General features: G+C 39.1%; 1 protein-coding gene across 2 annotated transcripts in view; it reads left to right on the forward strand.

The window, feature by feature from the left end:
* The window catches only part of COQ3 (coenzyme Q3, methyltransferase), a 33,031-nt gene extending 18,764 nt beyond the window's left edge, over positions 1 to 14,267 (forward strand). The window contains exons 4-8 of one of the 2 annotated variants that reach the window (XR_013975566.1): positions 1,846 to 1,945; positions 3,005 to 3,247; positions 11,496 to 11,655; positions 13,393 to 13,721; positions 14,081 to 14,267. Coding sequence is in view for 1 of the 2 variants with exons in the window: in XM_080938772.1 (XP_080794898.1) it covers positions 1,846 to 1,945; positions 3,005 to 3,247; positions 11,496 to 11,655; positions 13,393 to 13,541 (652 nt within the window). In the remaining variant the exon portion in view is untranslated. Of the gene's footprint in view, positions 1 to 1,845; positions 1,946 to 3,004; positions 3,248 to 11,495; positions 11,656 to 13,392 lie in introns of both variants that reach the window. The other variant, XM_080938772.1, reaches the window with a different exon arrangement.
* The last annotated feature ends 242 nt before the right edge of the window (positions 14,268 to 14,509 follow it).

Genomic DNA, 14,509 nt, shown 5'->3' on the forward strand with positions numbered 1-14,509 from the left:
AAATTTTACATTTTAGGGTTGCTTTGGAAATTATGGATATTTCTCACCATGATTTAAAATGATTAGCTTTGGTGTAGAGCAATAGTTCAGTAGTTAAGAACTCTTGCTGCTCAAATAGGGTTTGGTTCCCATCACCCACATCAGGCAGCTTACAGCCACGCCAGCTCCAGGGCATCTGACATCCTAACTTGGCTTCTGTGGGCACCCTGAGCTCTTGTACACATACCCAGAAGCATAATTTAAAATTAAAAAAAAAATTCTGAAGTGCTGTGTCTTTAAGGTCCTTTCATAGCTACTGATCTGCAATGGCCTTGGCGACCTTTAGGCAGCTCTGATAAAGGAAACGTTGCAGAGACAGATTGGCTCACCAAACCCTTTTGAGAGCTGATGTTGATGGGGCTCTAGTACCAGCCTTTGACACCTGCTGGGATAAAGGAAATGTGGACCACGTGTTTCAATGAGAGGTAAAGAAAGACAGGACTTGAGAGGGCTTGCCAGTGATTCAGTTGTGTTTCAGCATCACTAAGTTTGAGAAGTGTACTGGAAAACCTGTGACATCTTTATTTATTTACACACCCGTTGATTTTTTATGTGCAATGGTGGTTTTCCTGCACGTATGTTTGTATGAGCGTGTTGGACTCTAGAGTTACAGACAGTTGTGTACTGCTATGTGGGTGCTGGGAATTGAACCCAGGTCCTCTGGCAGAGCAGTCAGTGCTCTTAACCACTAAGCCATCACTCCAGCCCACATTTATTTATGTATCACATAAAACAGGTCATCTAGTATGATGCAAACCATGGGTACACGCTTGGATTTTGTTTGTGTCATAACTAGAAGACATCAGAAGAAAAAAAGTATGGTCTGAAAATAATAGCAGCCAGCATCAGTTTGTGACTGTTTGAAGAATGGGTTAGGCGTCATTTGAAACAGATCACTTCCTGTAACATCCTGAAGGGATCCACTTACCGAATGTCTGGATTATTTTAAGAGCCTAAGATGTTCATTATATATATATAATATTCATATTCATAATATATATATATTCATTTTAGTAGATGTATAATTAAATTTGTATGTCTAATTTAAAGCTTAATTTACAATTCTATACTTTAAAATATGTAACAGATTATGTAGGTGCGTGTGCAAATATGTTTGCGTACGTGGGAAAACATTGCTATGATTGTTGTAAAATGAGGTTACTTGATTTTGGTTTGAGTGCACATAGTCATACATGAAAAGGCCCCACTAATTTAGAAGATTAAAAGAGGCATAATACAGAAGGGAATATAGACATCTTAAATAAATGTGGAACTCCTATTTGCTATTTCATCTATAAATAATGCATGAAGTTATCCTAGAAACTTCTGGAAACATAGTCATCTCATATTGTTGAGACAGTTTGATTGAAGAAGTATTTGAATAAAATTAGATTCATTTGACTAGATTAGGTTGAATTTTTTTTCTTTAGATTATTACTATAGCAATAATAGATTAATGCTGGGTTGTTTCAGAACTTCAATTATTGAAAATGTACAAATTAAGTAGATCATTTCATTCTGAAACTACAGGATATAAACAATAAATTTATAAAAATGTCAGTGATTTATTTCAAATGAGGACTCTGGACTAGACATGGTGGCCACACTCCTGTGAACCCAGAACTCCAGTGTCTAAGAAAGGAAAATCAGGAGCTCAAAGTGTGTTTAGGCCTTGTAGCGAGCTCCTGTATCAAAGTAAGATGGTGAAATAATCAAATTAAATTAAATCAAAGACTGCATATTTTAAAACCTTTTGTTGATAAAAGCAGTTGTCTGTTTTATAGACTTTGAGTTTTTATTTTAAAGAGACAATCTTTTGAAAACGAGTGCTGAGCATGATCCAGGAAAGCCTTTATCTGGGATGAAGATTCTCGATGTTGGCTGTGGCGGTGGCTTATTAACTGAAGTAAGTGCCTTACAGAGCCTTCTGCATTTTTTGTGCACATGAGAATTTCTTAATGTATCTAATTGTGTTAGTAAGAGTAACTAAATTCTTAAAATAATTCAAACAATAATTAAGTAGATCACGTCAAGATGTTTACAGAAACAATGCATTTCATGAATTCCAACACATTTTTTAAAATAGCTTTAGAATTTATACATGCATTTAATGTGTTTTCATCAAAATTTTGTTATTTGGAGTAAAAAAATGATAAGTGGGTTTCTGGTTCATTTATTCTTTTAGCAAATGATATTTTTTAGTGAATAGTACTAATTTTAATATTACTGTAAAAGTTCTGCTTTCAAAATAAAAAGTTCATAAAACTCTACTGAAGTTTTTAGGTTTTGTTTTTAATAATAAATGGGCATAGGTCATTAAAATAGCTTTGTTTGATCTCTTCTATCCCAAGAAATTAGGCAGTTTCTATGAGATTAAATACAAGTTTATCCTTTTATACATCGCAAAGCCTGCAAGAGTTTTGCTACTTGTGGGGATCAGTTCTTTTGGATGCTCTGGGGTACTTAGATGTGTGGTTATTGTCCCTGGGAGGGAGATGTAAGTTTTACTGCTGTGTTTTCTAGTCCTCATTAGCATTGGACCTTTTGCATCATAATTTAATCTTTGATAGATATTTTCAGTTATAGTTCTTGTATTTTATATACTGACCTTTGAAACATGGAATAGCAGTTTTGACTTATGGAATTTTTTAATTAAATTAATTTTAAAAATTTCATGAATGCATACTATATTGACATCATTTCTCTCCCCTCCCTCTCCTCCTTCTAACTCTCCCCAAGTCTCTCATGTCAAATCTATGGCTTCTTTAAAACTTTATTGTTACACATATATATTAGAATAAGTATATGAATACAACCTGATGTTCTGTTGATCCTGTTTAGTGTTTCTTGAATGTATATGTTTCAGGGCCGACTACTTGGTATTGGATAACCAATTTGGATAAACTTTTTATTGTTTACAAGCGTTCTGTTTTCTTCTTGAGCATAACAGTATTTATGCCATTAGCCTCTAGGGCGACTGGGAGCTTCAGTTGTTGGAATCGATCCCGTGGCTGAGAACATTAAGACGGCACAGCTGCATAAATCATTTGATCCAGTCCTGGATAAGAGGATACAGTACAAAGTGTGCTCCCTGGAGGAGACTGTAGATGAGAACGCAGAGTGTTTTGATGCTGTTGTGGCTTCTGAAGTTGTTGAGCATGTGAGCAACCTTGAAATGTTCATACAGTGCTGCTATCAAGTATTGAAAGTAAGAGTTGGCTTCTTGTTTTCTTCTCCAAGTATGTATCCATAGCAATGCATTGTGCTGGGACACTTTAGCAGTTCAGCAAGATGGGATGCCTGAGAAAGAATGATTAGGGCTTGGTATCTCTGCCAGAGATGACTTATACCCCTGTGTTGCCTTCCGTAGCAGGTCTTTCCAGTATGATGAGGCCTTAATGCTGCAGTAATTTATGACCTACAAATATTTTTAATGATTGTAATATTATGATTTTGGGTATGTGTATGTTAGTGCTGATTCCTGCTAAAGCTACAGATATCAGACCCTCCTGGATCTGGAGTTACAGGAAGTTGTGGACTTCCCAGTCTAGGCATTGGGAAGTGAACTTGAGTCCTCTGCAAGAGCAATATGCACTCTTATCCACTGAGCTGCCTCTCCAGCCTTGGTCCATGTTTGTTCCTTTAAAATTTGCCTTCCTTTATTATATGTGTGTGAGTGTTTACCTTCATGTGTGCCTGTTTACCGTGTTTGCATTGTCCTCAGAGGCCAGAAGAGGGTGTCAGATCCCCTAGGATTATGTGGGTGCTGGAAATCAAACCTGGGGCCTCTCCAAGAGCAGCCAGTGGTCCCTCTAGCCCCTGCTCATATATTTTGAAGTTTTATTTCCATTTATTGAAAATAGGTTTTTTTCTCATATACTATGTCTGGATTACAGTTTCCCTCCCTCTACTCCATCCATTTCCTCCTCCCCTCCCTCCCCCTCCCCTTCCTCTCTCCTTCCTTCTCCACCAGATCCACTTCCTTTCTATCTCTTACTGAAAACAAAAGGGCTTCTAAGGGACAATTATAATATGTTATGGTATGATATGACATGACATGATGTGATATAAGACAAAAAACTAACACTTCAGACCTGGACAAAACAAACAAAAGGAAAAATGCGCAAGAAGAAACACAAGAACCAGGAACATACTGTGTGAACGTGCAAGAATCCCATACAAACACTAACTGACAGCCATCATATATTCACAGAGGACGTGGTGTAGACCTGTGAGGCTCTGCTGTCTCCATTTGATTTTGATGTCCTCTACTGCCTCTGAATCTTATACTCTTTCTGTTTCCTCTTCCTTGGGCCTTCCTGAAGGAAAGGATCTGATGGAGATGTCATATTTAGGGCTGAGTGCTCCAAAGTCTCTCACTTTCTTCATGTCTGTGGTCTCTGTGTTTGTTCCCATCCGCTACAGGAGGAAGCTCCTCTGATGATGACTGAGCCAGGCGCTGATCTAAGAGTACAGCAGAGCGTCATTAGGAGTTTGGTTTTGGTTTTGCCCTAGGCCTCTGGGATACCTAGACTCGGGTTCTTCGTCTCCCATGTAGTGTTGTATATGGGTCTTTCGGAGAGGGCCTTAAGTCAAATCAGTTATTGGTTGGTTTCCCCTCCAGACTTTGTGATACCATTGCCCTCTCATTTGTTGCATGCAGGACACTGTATAGACCAAAGCGTTTGTGGCTACTTAGTTTGGTATTTTGCATTTCTCTTTGGTATCATGCAAAGTACCTTTCTGTATCAAAGATCCTAGTTAATAGGGGAGAAAGCTTTATAAGGCCCCAGCTACACTGCTGTATCCTCAGTGGGTTGTGTGGGTGTTGCTTACTGTCAGTTTGTGAAGAGCAACCTATCGTCTTGGCAACAGCTTGGGTTGTTTTGGGAGTCTTTGGCCAACAAATCAACAAAAGATGTCCATTTGGGACTCTGACTTCCCCATTATTTGGTGATTTTATTTAGAGTGCTTTTATATGTATATGTATTTTAGGAAGCTTCTATTGCATTGGATTTCTATTTTATCCCTCCAATTGCCATTAATTTTAACTGCCTCTCTCTGTTTTCTTTCCTTTGTCCCCCTCTCCACATTACCTATTAATCCTCATATTCTAGCCCCTCCTTCCAACCATGTCTGTCTATTCTGTTTCCCTCTTCTAGTGAGATCTATGTGCTCCTGCTAGTCCCCTACTATACTGGCTGGTTTTGTGTCAACTTGACACAAGCTGGAGTTATCACAGAGAAAGGAGCCTCAGTTGAGGAAATGCCTCCATGAGATCCAGCTGTAGGGCATTTTATCAACTAGTGATCAAGGGGGGAGGGCCCAGCCCATTGTGGGTGGTGCCATCCCTGGGCTGGTAGACCTGGGTTCTATAAGAAAGCAGGCTGAGCAAGCCAGGGGAAGCAAGCCAGTACATCCCTCCATGGCCTCTGCATCAGCTCCTGCTTCCTGACCTGCTTGAGTTCAATCCTGACTTCTGGTGATGAACAGCAATATGGAAGTATAAGCTGAGTAAACCCTTTCCTCCCCAACTTGCTTCTTGGTCATGATGTCTGTGCAGGAATAGAAACCCTGACTAAGACACCTACTGTATACCTAACTTCTGTGTTTCTAAACATTGTAGTTGCTTGATTATAATAGACTAATGATAACATAGAGCTAATATCTACACATAAGCGATTACACACCATATTTGTCTTTCTGGGTCTGAGATATTTCACTCAGAATATCTTTTCCATCTATTTTCAATTTACCTGCAGATTTTATGATCTCATTCTTTTTAACAGCTGAATAATATTCTAGTATGTAAACATACCACATCTTCCTTATAAAGTTTCTTGTTGCATGACATCTACCTTGTCTCCAATTTCTTATTATTATCAATAGAACAGCAATGCACATGGTTAAGCAAGTATCTCTGTAATGGGATGAAGCATCCTTTGGGTATAGCTGGATCTTGAGGCAGATAGAGTCCCATCTTTCTGAGGAACTGCCACTCTGATTTCCGTGGTGGCTGTATGCGTTTGCACTCCTGCCAGTAGTGAAGGAGTGCTCCTCTGTCTCCATGCTTACCATTGTGGGCTATGGACAGAACACTTACAAACCCATGGAAACTGAGTGGAAACTGGTAAAGGCAGATAGTAAGAAAGAAATTGAAGGCTTTCTGGAATTGAATGAAAATGAATACTACTCCTTTTGAATGTGATTTCTTTTTCTTGTCTAGAGCTTTCAGGGGTGCTGAAGTTGTTAGTACACAAATCTCTCTCTCTTTTTTTTTATGTAGGTACTTAGTGCTATGAACTTGTCTCTCCTCCCCCCACCACGCCCCGCCCTGTTGGTTTTTTTAGGACAGGGTTTTCCTGTGTTGTCCTGCTGTCCTAGAACTCTCTCTGGAGTCTAGGCTGGTGTTGAACACAGATATCTGCCTGCCTCTGACTCCTGAGTGCTGGGATTAAATGTATATATCACCACTACCCCACTGAAGTTCTTCTTTGATATCTGTCTTTACCTGTTTTTCATACAGTAGTAGGTCGTCTAGTTCCTGAAAGTTTGTCAGTTTTCTGTTGTTTCTGTTGTTGATGATAGTCAAACCTAATCCGTGATGGTCAGATAGGGTGCAGAGTGTTATTTCAGTTTTCTTGTATCTGTTGAGACTTGATTTGTATGTGAGTATGTGGTAAGTTTTGGAGAAAGTTTCCTGAGGTGCTGAGAAGGTATATTCTTTTGCGTTTGGATGAAATGTCCTGTAAATATCTGTTAGGTTCATTTTGTTTCCAGCGGTTCTCTGTCTAGGTTTTGTCCGGATAATCTGCTGATTGGTGAGAGTGGGGTATTGATGTCTCCCACTGTTAGTGTGTGAGGGTCAGTAGTAATTTAAGTTAGTAGTGTTTCCTTAACAAACTTGGGTTTGCTTCAGAGATGTAAAGAATTGCCAAGACCTATTGGCAGGTTCAGTTCAAAGACTATGTTGTTAAATAGTAATATTTAATATTATATTTTACATATAAAGTATATATTTATATCTAAATAAACTTTTATATTAGAATTTTAATATTAAATATTGAATGTTAATGATAGCTTGCTTTTAGGTCCATTTACTTAAAATATGTTTTAACTTTGCTGCTAAGGTGCGTTTCTTAGATGCAGCCAAAGGATGGATCCTGTTTTTACCTTCATTCTGTTAGTCTGTGTCTTACTGGAGCATTTAGACCATTGCTGTTGAGAGATATCAATGAACAATGCTTTATTGATTCCTGTTATTGTGTGGTGGTTCGTGTGTGCGTGTGTGTGTGTGTGTGTGTGCACACGCGAATGTGTGTGTGTTTTTCTTCTTTTGATGTGCTAGCCTGGGATTATCTATACCTTGTGTTTTCTTGGGTGTTGCTAACTTCTTTAAGTTGGTGTTTCCCTTCTAGCACCATCTGTAGAACTGGCTTTGTAGATAGACATTTCTTCTATTGTGTCTTCAATGCATGAGATCATCTCCTCCATCCCTTACTGTGTTGGTGAGGCTTCTGTAGTTCCTGTTTGAGTTCCTAAACTTGTCATTTCCAGATTTCTCTAATGTTTATTTTCTCTAATTCCAATTCCAGGTTTTGAATTGTTTTATTCACTTCCTTCCACTGTTCGTATTGTCATAGATTGTGCTAAGGGGTGAATTTATTTTCTCTTTATGGTCTTCTGTTCTACCCATACAGGCTAGTCTAAGGTCTTTCCTTGTGCTTTCGTTATGTTATAATACTCATTGCCGTCTGAATTAGGGTTGCTGGGCTCTAGTAGAGATGTATTGTCCTGGATGTTATTGGTTGTGTTTTCACACTGGCTTCTAAGTATGTGGAATTGGAAGGTTGTGGTTCTAGGTGCTGATACCTGTTCTTGTCTTTGTTGGGTGGGTGTTTTGTTCCTTGGTTTGTTTCCTCTCTGGTTCTTAGGGAAGTGTGGTGACTGTGTTGCCTGGTAGGAAATTCTTCTGAGATCCTGATAGATGTGGTCACTGGAGTCCAGGAAAATGTGTTCCTAAGTATTAGAAGCCGGCACATAGAAATGGGAATGAGGTAGGAGTGTGTGTGGTAGAGTATGGAGTCCACAGGAGGGGGAAAGCAGGCTGACCCCCCAGGATCTGCTTAGTCCTGGGACTGAGGTAGAGAGTGAGGTAAGAGCACAGCAGGTCTGCTACAGAGCTGGGGAATGAGACTTGGAGGAATGGAAGGAGAGGTGAAGATCTGTAGCTGGCCTACCTGCTTTTCTGACCGAACTTCCCAGAGAGAACTGCAGACTGAGACAAAGTAGTGAGTAGGGTAGGAAGATAAGGGGACATCTGTCATCCACTGGAGATGGGCATAGGGAGGGAAGGGGAACAGAAGGAGAGGTGAAGATCTGCAGTCAGCCTACCTGCTTCCCTGGTTGAAAGTCAGAATGCTCTCTATTAAAAAAAATATAGAAAAAAATGCAAATACAGAATGACTTTGCATTCATCTGTGTTTCCTTTATATTAACAGTAGAAACTAAGATGTGTCAAACTAGTGCCCCAAGTTGAAGAGGACACTTCCTCTCAGATGCACACCCCTTACTGTATTTCCTGAAAACACTGACTTCAGTTCTGTGCCCCAAACCCCTCCCTTGACTCTTCAATGTTCTTTTCCCACGCATAAATCTGGTACATATCTAAAGACTAGACATGAATAGTGGCAAGCTAAGTCTCATCAGTTTCTCCACGGATTTCATTTTTCCATTATGTATCCATCCTAGACTTCTGCATTGCACATAATTGCTGTCTCCTTAGCTACCTTCTATCTTTGACATTTTTATGCCTTTTTATTACATTTTGATTTAGTGTGTGTGGGGTGCCTGTGTGTAGGAGTGTGCTCATGCCATAGATCATACATTGAAGTAGAGGACCACTTGAGGGGGTTGATGTCTCCTATCATGTACGTCCTAGGGATGGAATCAGAACATCAGGCTTCCTGTCAGGTGCCTTCCCCTCTGAGCCATTTCACTAGCCCAGTCCTAACAGTTTCAAAGAGTTTTATTTTAAATAGAACCTTATTAGGTTCATTTCCTATTATCCAAGTAAAATCCTTAGTAGTTTTTGAATTTTTATTATTATAAATATCTGAATGGAGGGTCATTGGGACATAGGAGAAATGCTGATACTATAAACCTAAATCTAATTTTGTTTTAATGGAGACCAAATGTTTAAAAATAATTGCTCACTATGATCACTGTGAATTGCGATGCTACCCAACACAGATTAGACACTCATAAATGATTATTGGTAAGATTTAAAGTACTAAAGTTTACAGAGAAAAACTTCAACATGTAGTGATATGTACACCCTAATATATTGGTATTCCTTGTTAGTTTGGATATAAAATGGCATTTAAAATATACATCTTTTCCTTACTAAATACACACAATATCTATCTACCAAACTGTTGCAATCAATAAACACAGAAAGAGACAGAGACAGAAACAGAGAGAAGGTGACTTTGGAGTGACATTTTATCCTCTTTAGGCTAATGAGAGTGGGTAAAAGAAGGAGGGATATTATCTTCCTCACTATTTTGAGAATAAACATAGGAAATACAAATATTATCATTACACAGGCGGACTGAATACTCCCATAAGTGACTTGCTTTCATCTAAGAGTTTGTCTTGATCTCTTCATAAACTTTACATAAATGAAAACAAAGAATGCTTAAACCTTATGACTATTTTCGTCAGAGATTACTTGTTGGTAATGCTCCTTAGCACAGGATGTACAGGTGAACGTTGTGCCAAGCACATTTGCCTTAGCGTTTGAGAGAAAATGCAGAAGATGTTTGTTAAGAGGACACCACGGAACTGTTTGTGAAGCAACAACAAAGTGGCTCAAGTGTGAACTCACCAAAACTGGCAGCGGGCACAGGCCATGCATAATAGGTCTGCACAAGATGGGATCCTAGAGTCGAAAAACGTGGACACACACTCCTTTTCTTAACCCAGAAGTGATCTCCAACTGATAGCCACTTACAAATGAGAAATTAGTTTTCTCCAAGACAGTCTCACTGAGGAAACATACCACTCTTTTCTTTCTTTCGTTTCTTTCTTTCGTTTCTTTTCTTTTTTTCTTCCTTTCTTCTCTCTCTCTGTCTCTCTCTCCTCTCCCTCTCTCCCTCCTTCCCTCTTCCTTCCTTCCTTCCTTCCTTCCTTTCTTTCTTTCTTTCTTTCTTTCTTTCTTTTCTTCCTTTCTTTTCTCTCTCTCTCCTCTCCCTCCCTCCCTCCTTCCCTCTTTTTCTTCCTTTCTTCTCTCTCTCTCCTCTCCCTCCCTCCTTCCTTCCCTCTTTCCTTCCTTCCTTCCTTCCTTCCTTCCTTCCTTCCTTCCTTCCTTTCTTTCTTTCTTTCTTTCTTTCTTTCTTTCTTTCTTTCTTTCCAACCCACTCTTAAGAGTAGACCCCATGCCTCGCAGTAGCTAACCAATACAAAAAACCTCAGTGGTACCTTTGGATGTTCTTTGTCTCAAGGCATTTTTTATTTAAGCTTCACAAGTCCTTTGCATACATATTATGGTTTCCAGTTTTGGTTTTTGTAGGATTCCTATGTGTGTAAACATATGTTTCTCTGTGGCTTTATGTGATTCATGTGCTTTTTCTTTGGCTCTTTTTCTTGTTTGACCGTTGACATATTCTGATTATTTGTTTTTTATTATTTCATTTTATTATTATTCCTTAGATGCCTTTTTATTTTTTAACAAGAGACAGAAAGGGTGTGAATCCAGACTGGAGGGGATGTGTGGAGGACCAGGAGGTGGGAAAACAGTAACTAAGAGTATTTTGTTTGATCCGGGTGGTGGTAATAAGAATATGCGGTCTTAGCTGAGCGGTAGTGGTGCACACCTTTAGTCCCGGTGCTCGGGAGGCAGAGGCAGATCTGAGTATGAAGCCACTCTGGTCTACAGCGTGAGCTCTAGGTCATCCAGGGACACACAATGAAACTTTTGTGTTGAAAAACTAAAATAATAATAATAATAATAATAATAATAATAATAATAAATAAATAAATAAAAAGAACAGAGAAAAATGTATTATATGCAAAAATCTTTCAACAAAAGAAAAAAGAATATAAATATAGACATGTATCAACCCAGATAAAGTATTTAATACATAGAAAAGAATATATATGAATATATACATATATATACATAAATAGCCATAAGAAAATTTTTAGTTGAAAGCTGTACTTGATGTGTAGATTTAGTGACTGTCTGTATTAGATTGCCTACAATAACAGATTTTCCCAAGAGAGAAAGATGCTATTTTGGTAAACTATGTTTTATAGCTACTTACGTATCTGAACTGCACTTAACTCCTTCAGACAGCAGGAGAGTGAGGAAGCAGGCCTTTGCCTAACAGGTGCTCCTAAATCTTGTATTTCACTCACACTGTTTTACTTCTGTATTCATTTCCTCCCTTTAGCCCGGTGGCTCTCTATTCATTACTACAGTGAACAAAACACAGCTGTCCTATGTCTTGGGAATTGTTTTCTCAGAGCAGATTGCAGGCATTGTTCCAAAAGGCACTCACACGTGGGAGAAGTTTGTGTCACCTGAAAAGCTAGAGAGTATCTTGGAACCAAGTAAGTATTAAAATTATTTTTCAGTGGTTGAGGCCTAACAGAACCTGTCATACATGTGTAATTATTAATTAATGGAACCTGTGTCATACATGTATAATTATTAACTGCATAATCTAGAATTTATTTAAGCAGGTCACTTTTTTTCAGATGTTTTCTTTTTTTTTAAGATATATCTATTTATTGTTTGTATGTGAGTACACTGTCACTGTCTTCAGACACACTAGAAGAGGGCATCAGATCCCATTACAGATGGTTGTGAGCCACCATGTGGTTGCTGAGATTTGAACTCAGGACCTCTGGAAGAACAGTCAGTGCTCTTAAACACTGAGTCATCTCTCCAGCCCTAGTTTTTTTTAAACTGTGTCTTAAACTCTTTGAAACTCTAGTTATGAAGTAGATCCACTCTGACTAAACCCTGTCCTGGATAATCCAGTCTTCATTTGTTCAGTGGATGGATGGCTTTAAGAAACGTGCTCAGTTGCTCTGGGGAACCTGCTCATCTCAATGTATCTTACCATGTTTCCTACTCATCGACACTCGGATGTATTTTTAACCTCCATTTCATTTCTTGTGCATTTCTGGTACCTTCATAAGTGACCTAGAGTTATCATGGCAGGGGGTCAGAGTTGGTATTTGAACCCAGGAATCTGCTTTGGAGTATGTATTCACACCTGCTGTCAAATATGACCTAAGCATGGTTACATGTAACTTTCACCTTTCTTCCCTCTTTCCTGGCCCATAAACTCTTTTGTCCTCTACACATGTGTCTTACCATGCTTTGACACAGCCAGTGACTTTTATGGAAATCCGTTAAGGGATGTTTAATAGGTCACTTATTTGGCGTTTTTTTGGAGGTCTTGCTGAGTACTTAGGCACCATTTCCCATGCTTTTATTGGCAACAATGCTTTAGCAAAATATTTTCCTTAAAATATTGTCAGTTCAGACCATTGTGGTAGCTTCTAGAGATGTCCGTAACTTTGTTGAAAATAAAATAGAGAAAGGGTATTTTAAATAATCTTTGTGGAGCGGAGCACAGTGATACACACTTGTAATCACGACACTTAAAACGCTGCATCAGAAGGACTGGGTATGTAAGACTAGCCTGGGCTATGTAAGACTAGCCTGGACTATGCAGAAAGCCTGTATTAGAGAAAGCCAATCTTTGATGTCCCAGGGTGGGGTGGTACCCAAGCGGGGACTTTCCCTTCTCTGACAAGGGGAGTAGGTAATGGGGGAATTGGTGAGGGTAGGGTTGGGAGGAGAGGAGGGAGGGGAGCTGCTACCTGTTGTAAAGTGAATAAATAAATTAATTAATAAAAAATAAAATAAAGCCAGTCTTAAATAAGGTGAGGCCCTGTCTCAACAAACAAAAGAATAAAAACTGAAAATGCTACCATATGGATACAACTTCTTCTTGACAGATATTCTCAAGTGACAGGCACCATTTGTTGAGAACGTAAGAGAACTCTAAGCACTGAGCTACTTCAGACAGACCTCTAATTTCAGTGTTCCCGGTCTCTATGTGGCGTTCAGAGCTTGGGTTTGACCCAGCCCTCTGCTTCAGAGTGTGTTTTCTCACCTGCACTGTAGTGTGAGCAGGCATGACTGCGGAGCATTTTTGCTCACTAAGTTGGTAACTTTTTGTTATATGAAGAGTGACTGTATAATTGTGTACTCTTGTGATTATTGTAAATGTTTATTGAGTCCCAAGTTTTTTTTTTTTCTTCTTCTTCCAGATGGTCTGTCAGTTGAAACTGTGGCAGGAATGATCTATAACCCTTTCTCAGGTTACTGGCATTGGAGTGAAAATACCAGCCTTAACTATGCGGCCCACGCTGTGAGATCCAGGGCTCAGGATCACCCAGAGCCTGCTGAGTCTGCTTAAAGGGAAACAGAAGCATTCCATGCTGATGCCTCCAGTGGCCCGTGTGTACGCGAGGAACAGGAAAAATGAGATGCCTCTGAGGACAGCAGAGATTCTGAAGAACAAAGGTCAATAAAAAATACCTGAATCAATGGAGAAAAGTTTCTGTGTCACCTAAGAGACACTTGGAGGAATTTTCTGGTGAGGTTTTGTCCAGTGTGCTTAAGGAGTTTAAGTCTCTCGGCTTTTACTGTAGAAACATGTGTGTTCATTTCATTTTACATATTAGGCATTTCTCACGTGTATAAACAGAAGCATATGCTGGTATTTATTTATTTTAACTGGAATCTCTGTTGTCTGTGATATTCCTTTATTTTGGTTAAAAGATACAGTGCCCTTGACTAATTAAAAAAAAACAAAACAAAACAGCTGTAGTTTTAATCACTGATACTTGGAAGTAAAAAATATATTTTAAATCTAGGGTAGTGGGGCTCATCTCCTTCCTTCCCTACCTCCTCCCTCTAGATCAGTTTGTGTTGACTGGCTTCTCTTGTGTATAGGGTCTACCTGGAGTGTGGTTGATACACCACAGGTCACATCATTAAAGGAAATTGCCTCTTTTCCTGGCAGCTATCAAATGCTATTAGTACCTCAGCTAGAGGTGAGCTACTTTCTCCTCTATCTAAATAAAATACACTTTATCCTATAAAAAATGGGATTCTGGAAATAAGTGGGTTATTAAATATATGATGGATTTGAATTCAAATATTAAAGAAGTTTAGGTAATGTGTTCTGTGTGTGGCTCCTTGAATATTTCATGGTCCAGCGACAGGAGAGATGGCTCGCTGGTTGCTCCAGCAAAAGACCTGGGTTCCATTCCCAGCACCCTTATAATGGGCCACAGCTATCTATAACTCCAAGTTGTAGGGGGTCTGACCCCATCTTCTGGCTTCTGCCGTGTGGTATACAGACATACATACAGGCAAAAT

This window comes from Micromys minutus, assembly GCF_963924665.1.
Source record: "Micromys minutus genome assembly, chromosome: 26".
NCBI lineage: Eukaryota > Metazoa > Chordata > Mammalia > Rodentia > Muridae > Micromys > Micromys minutus.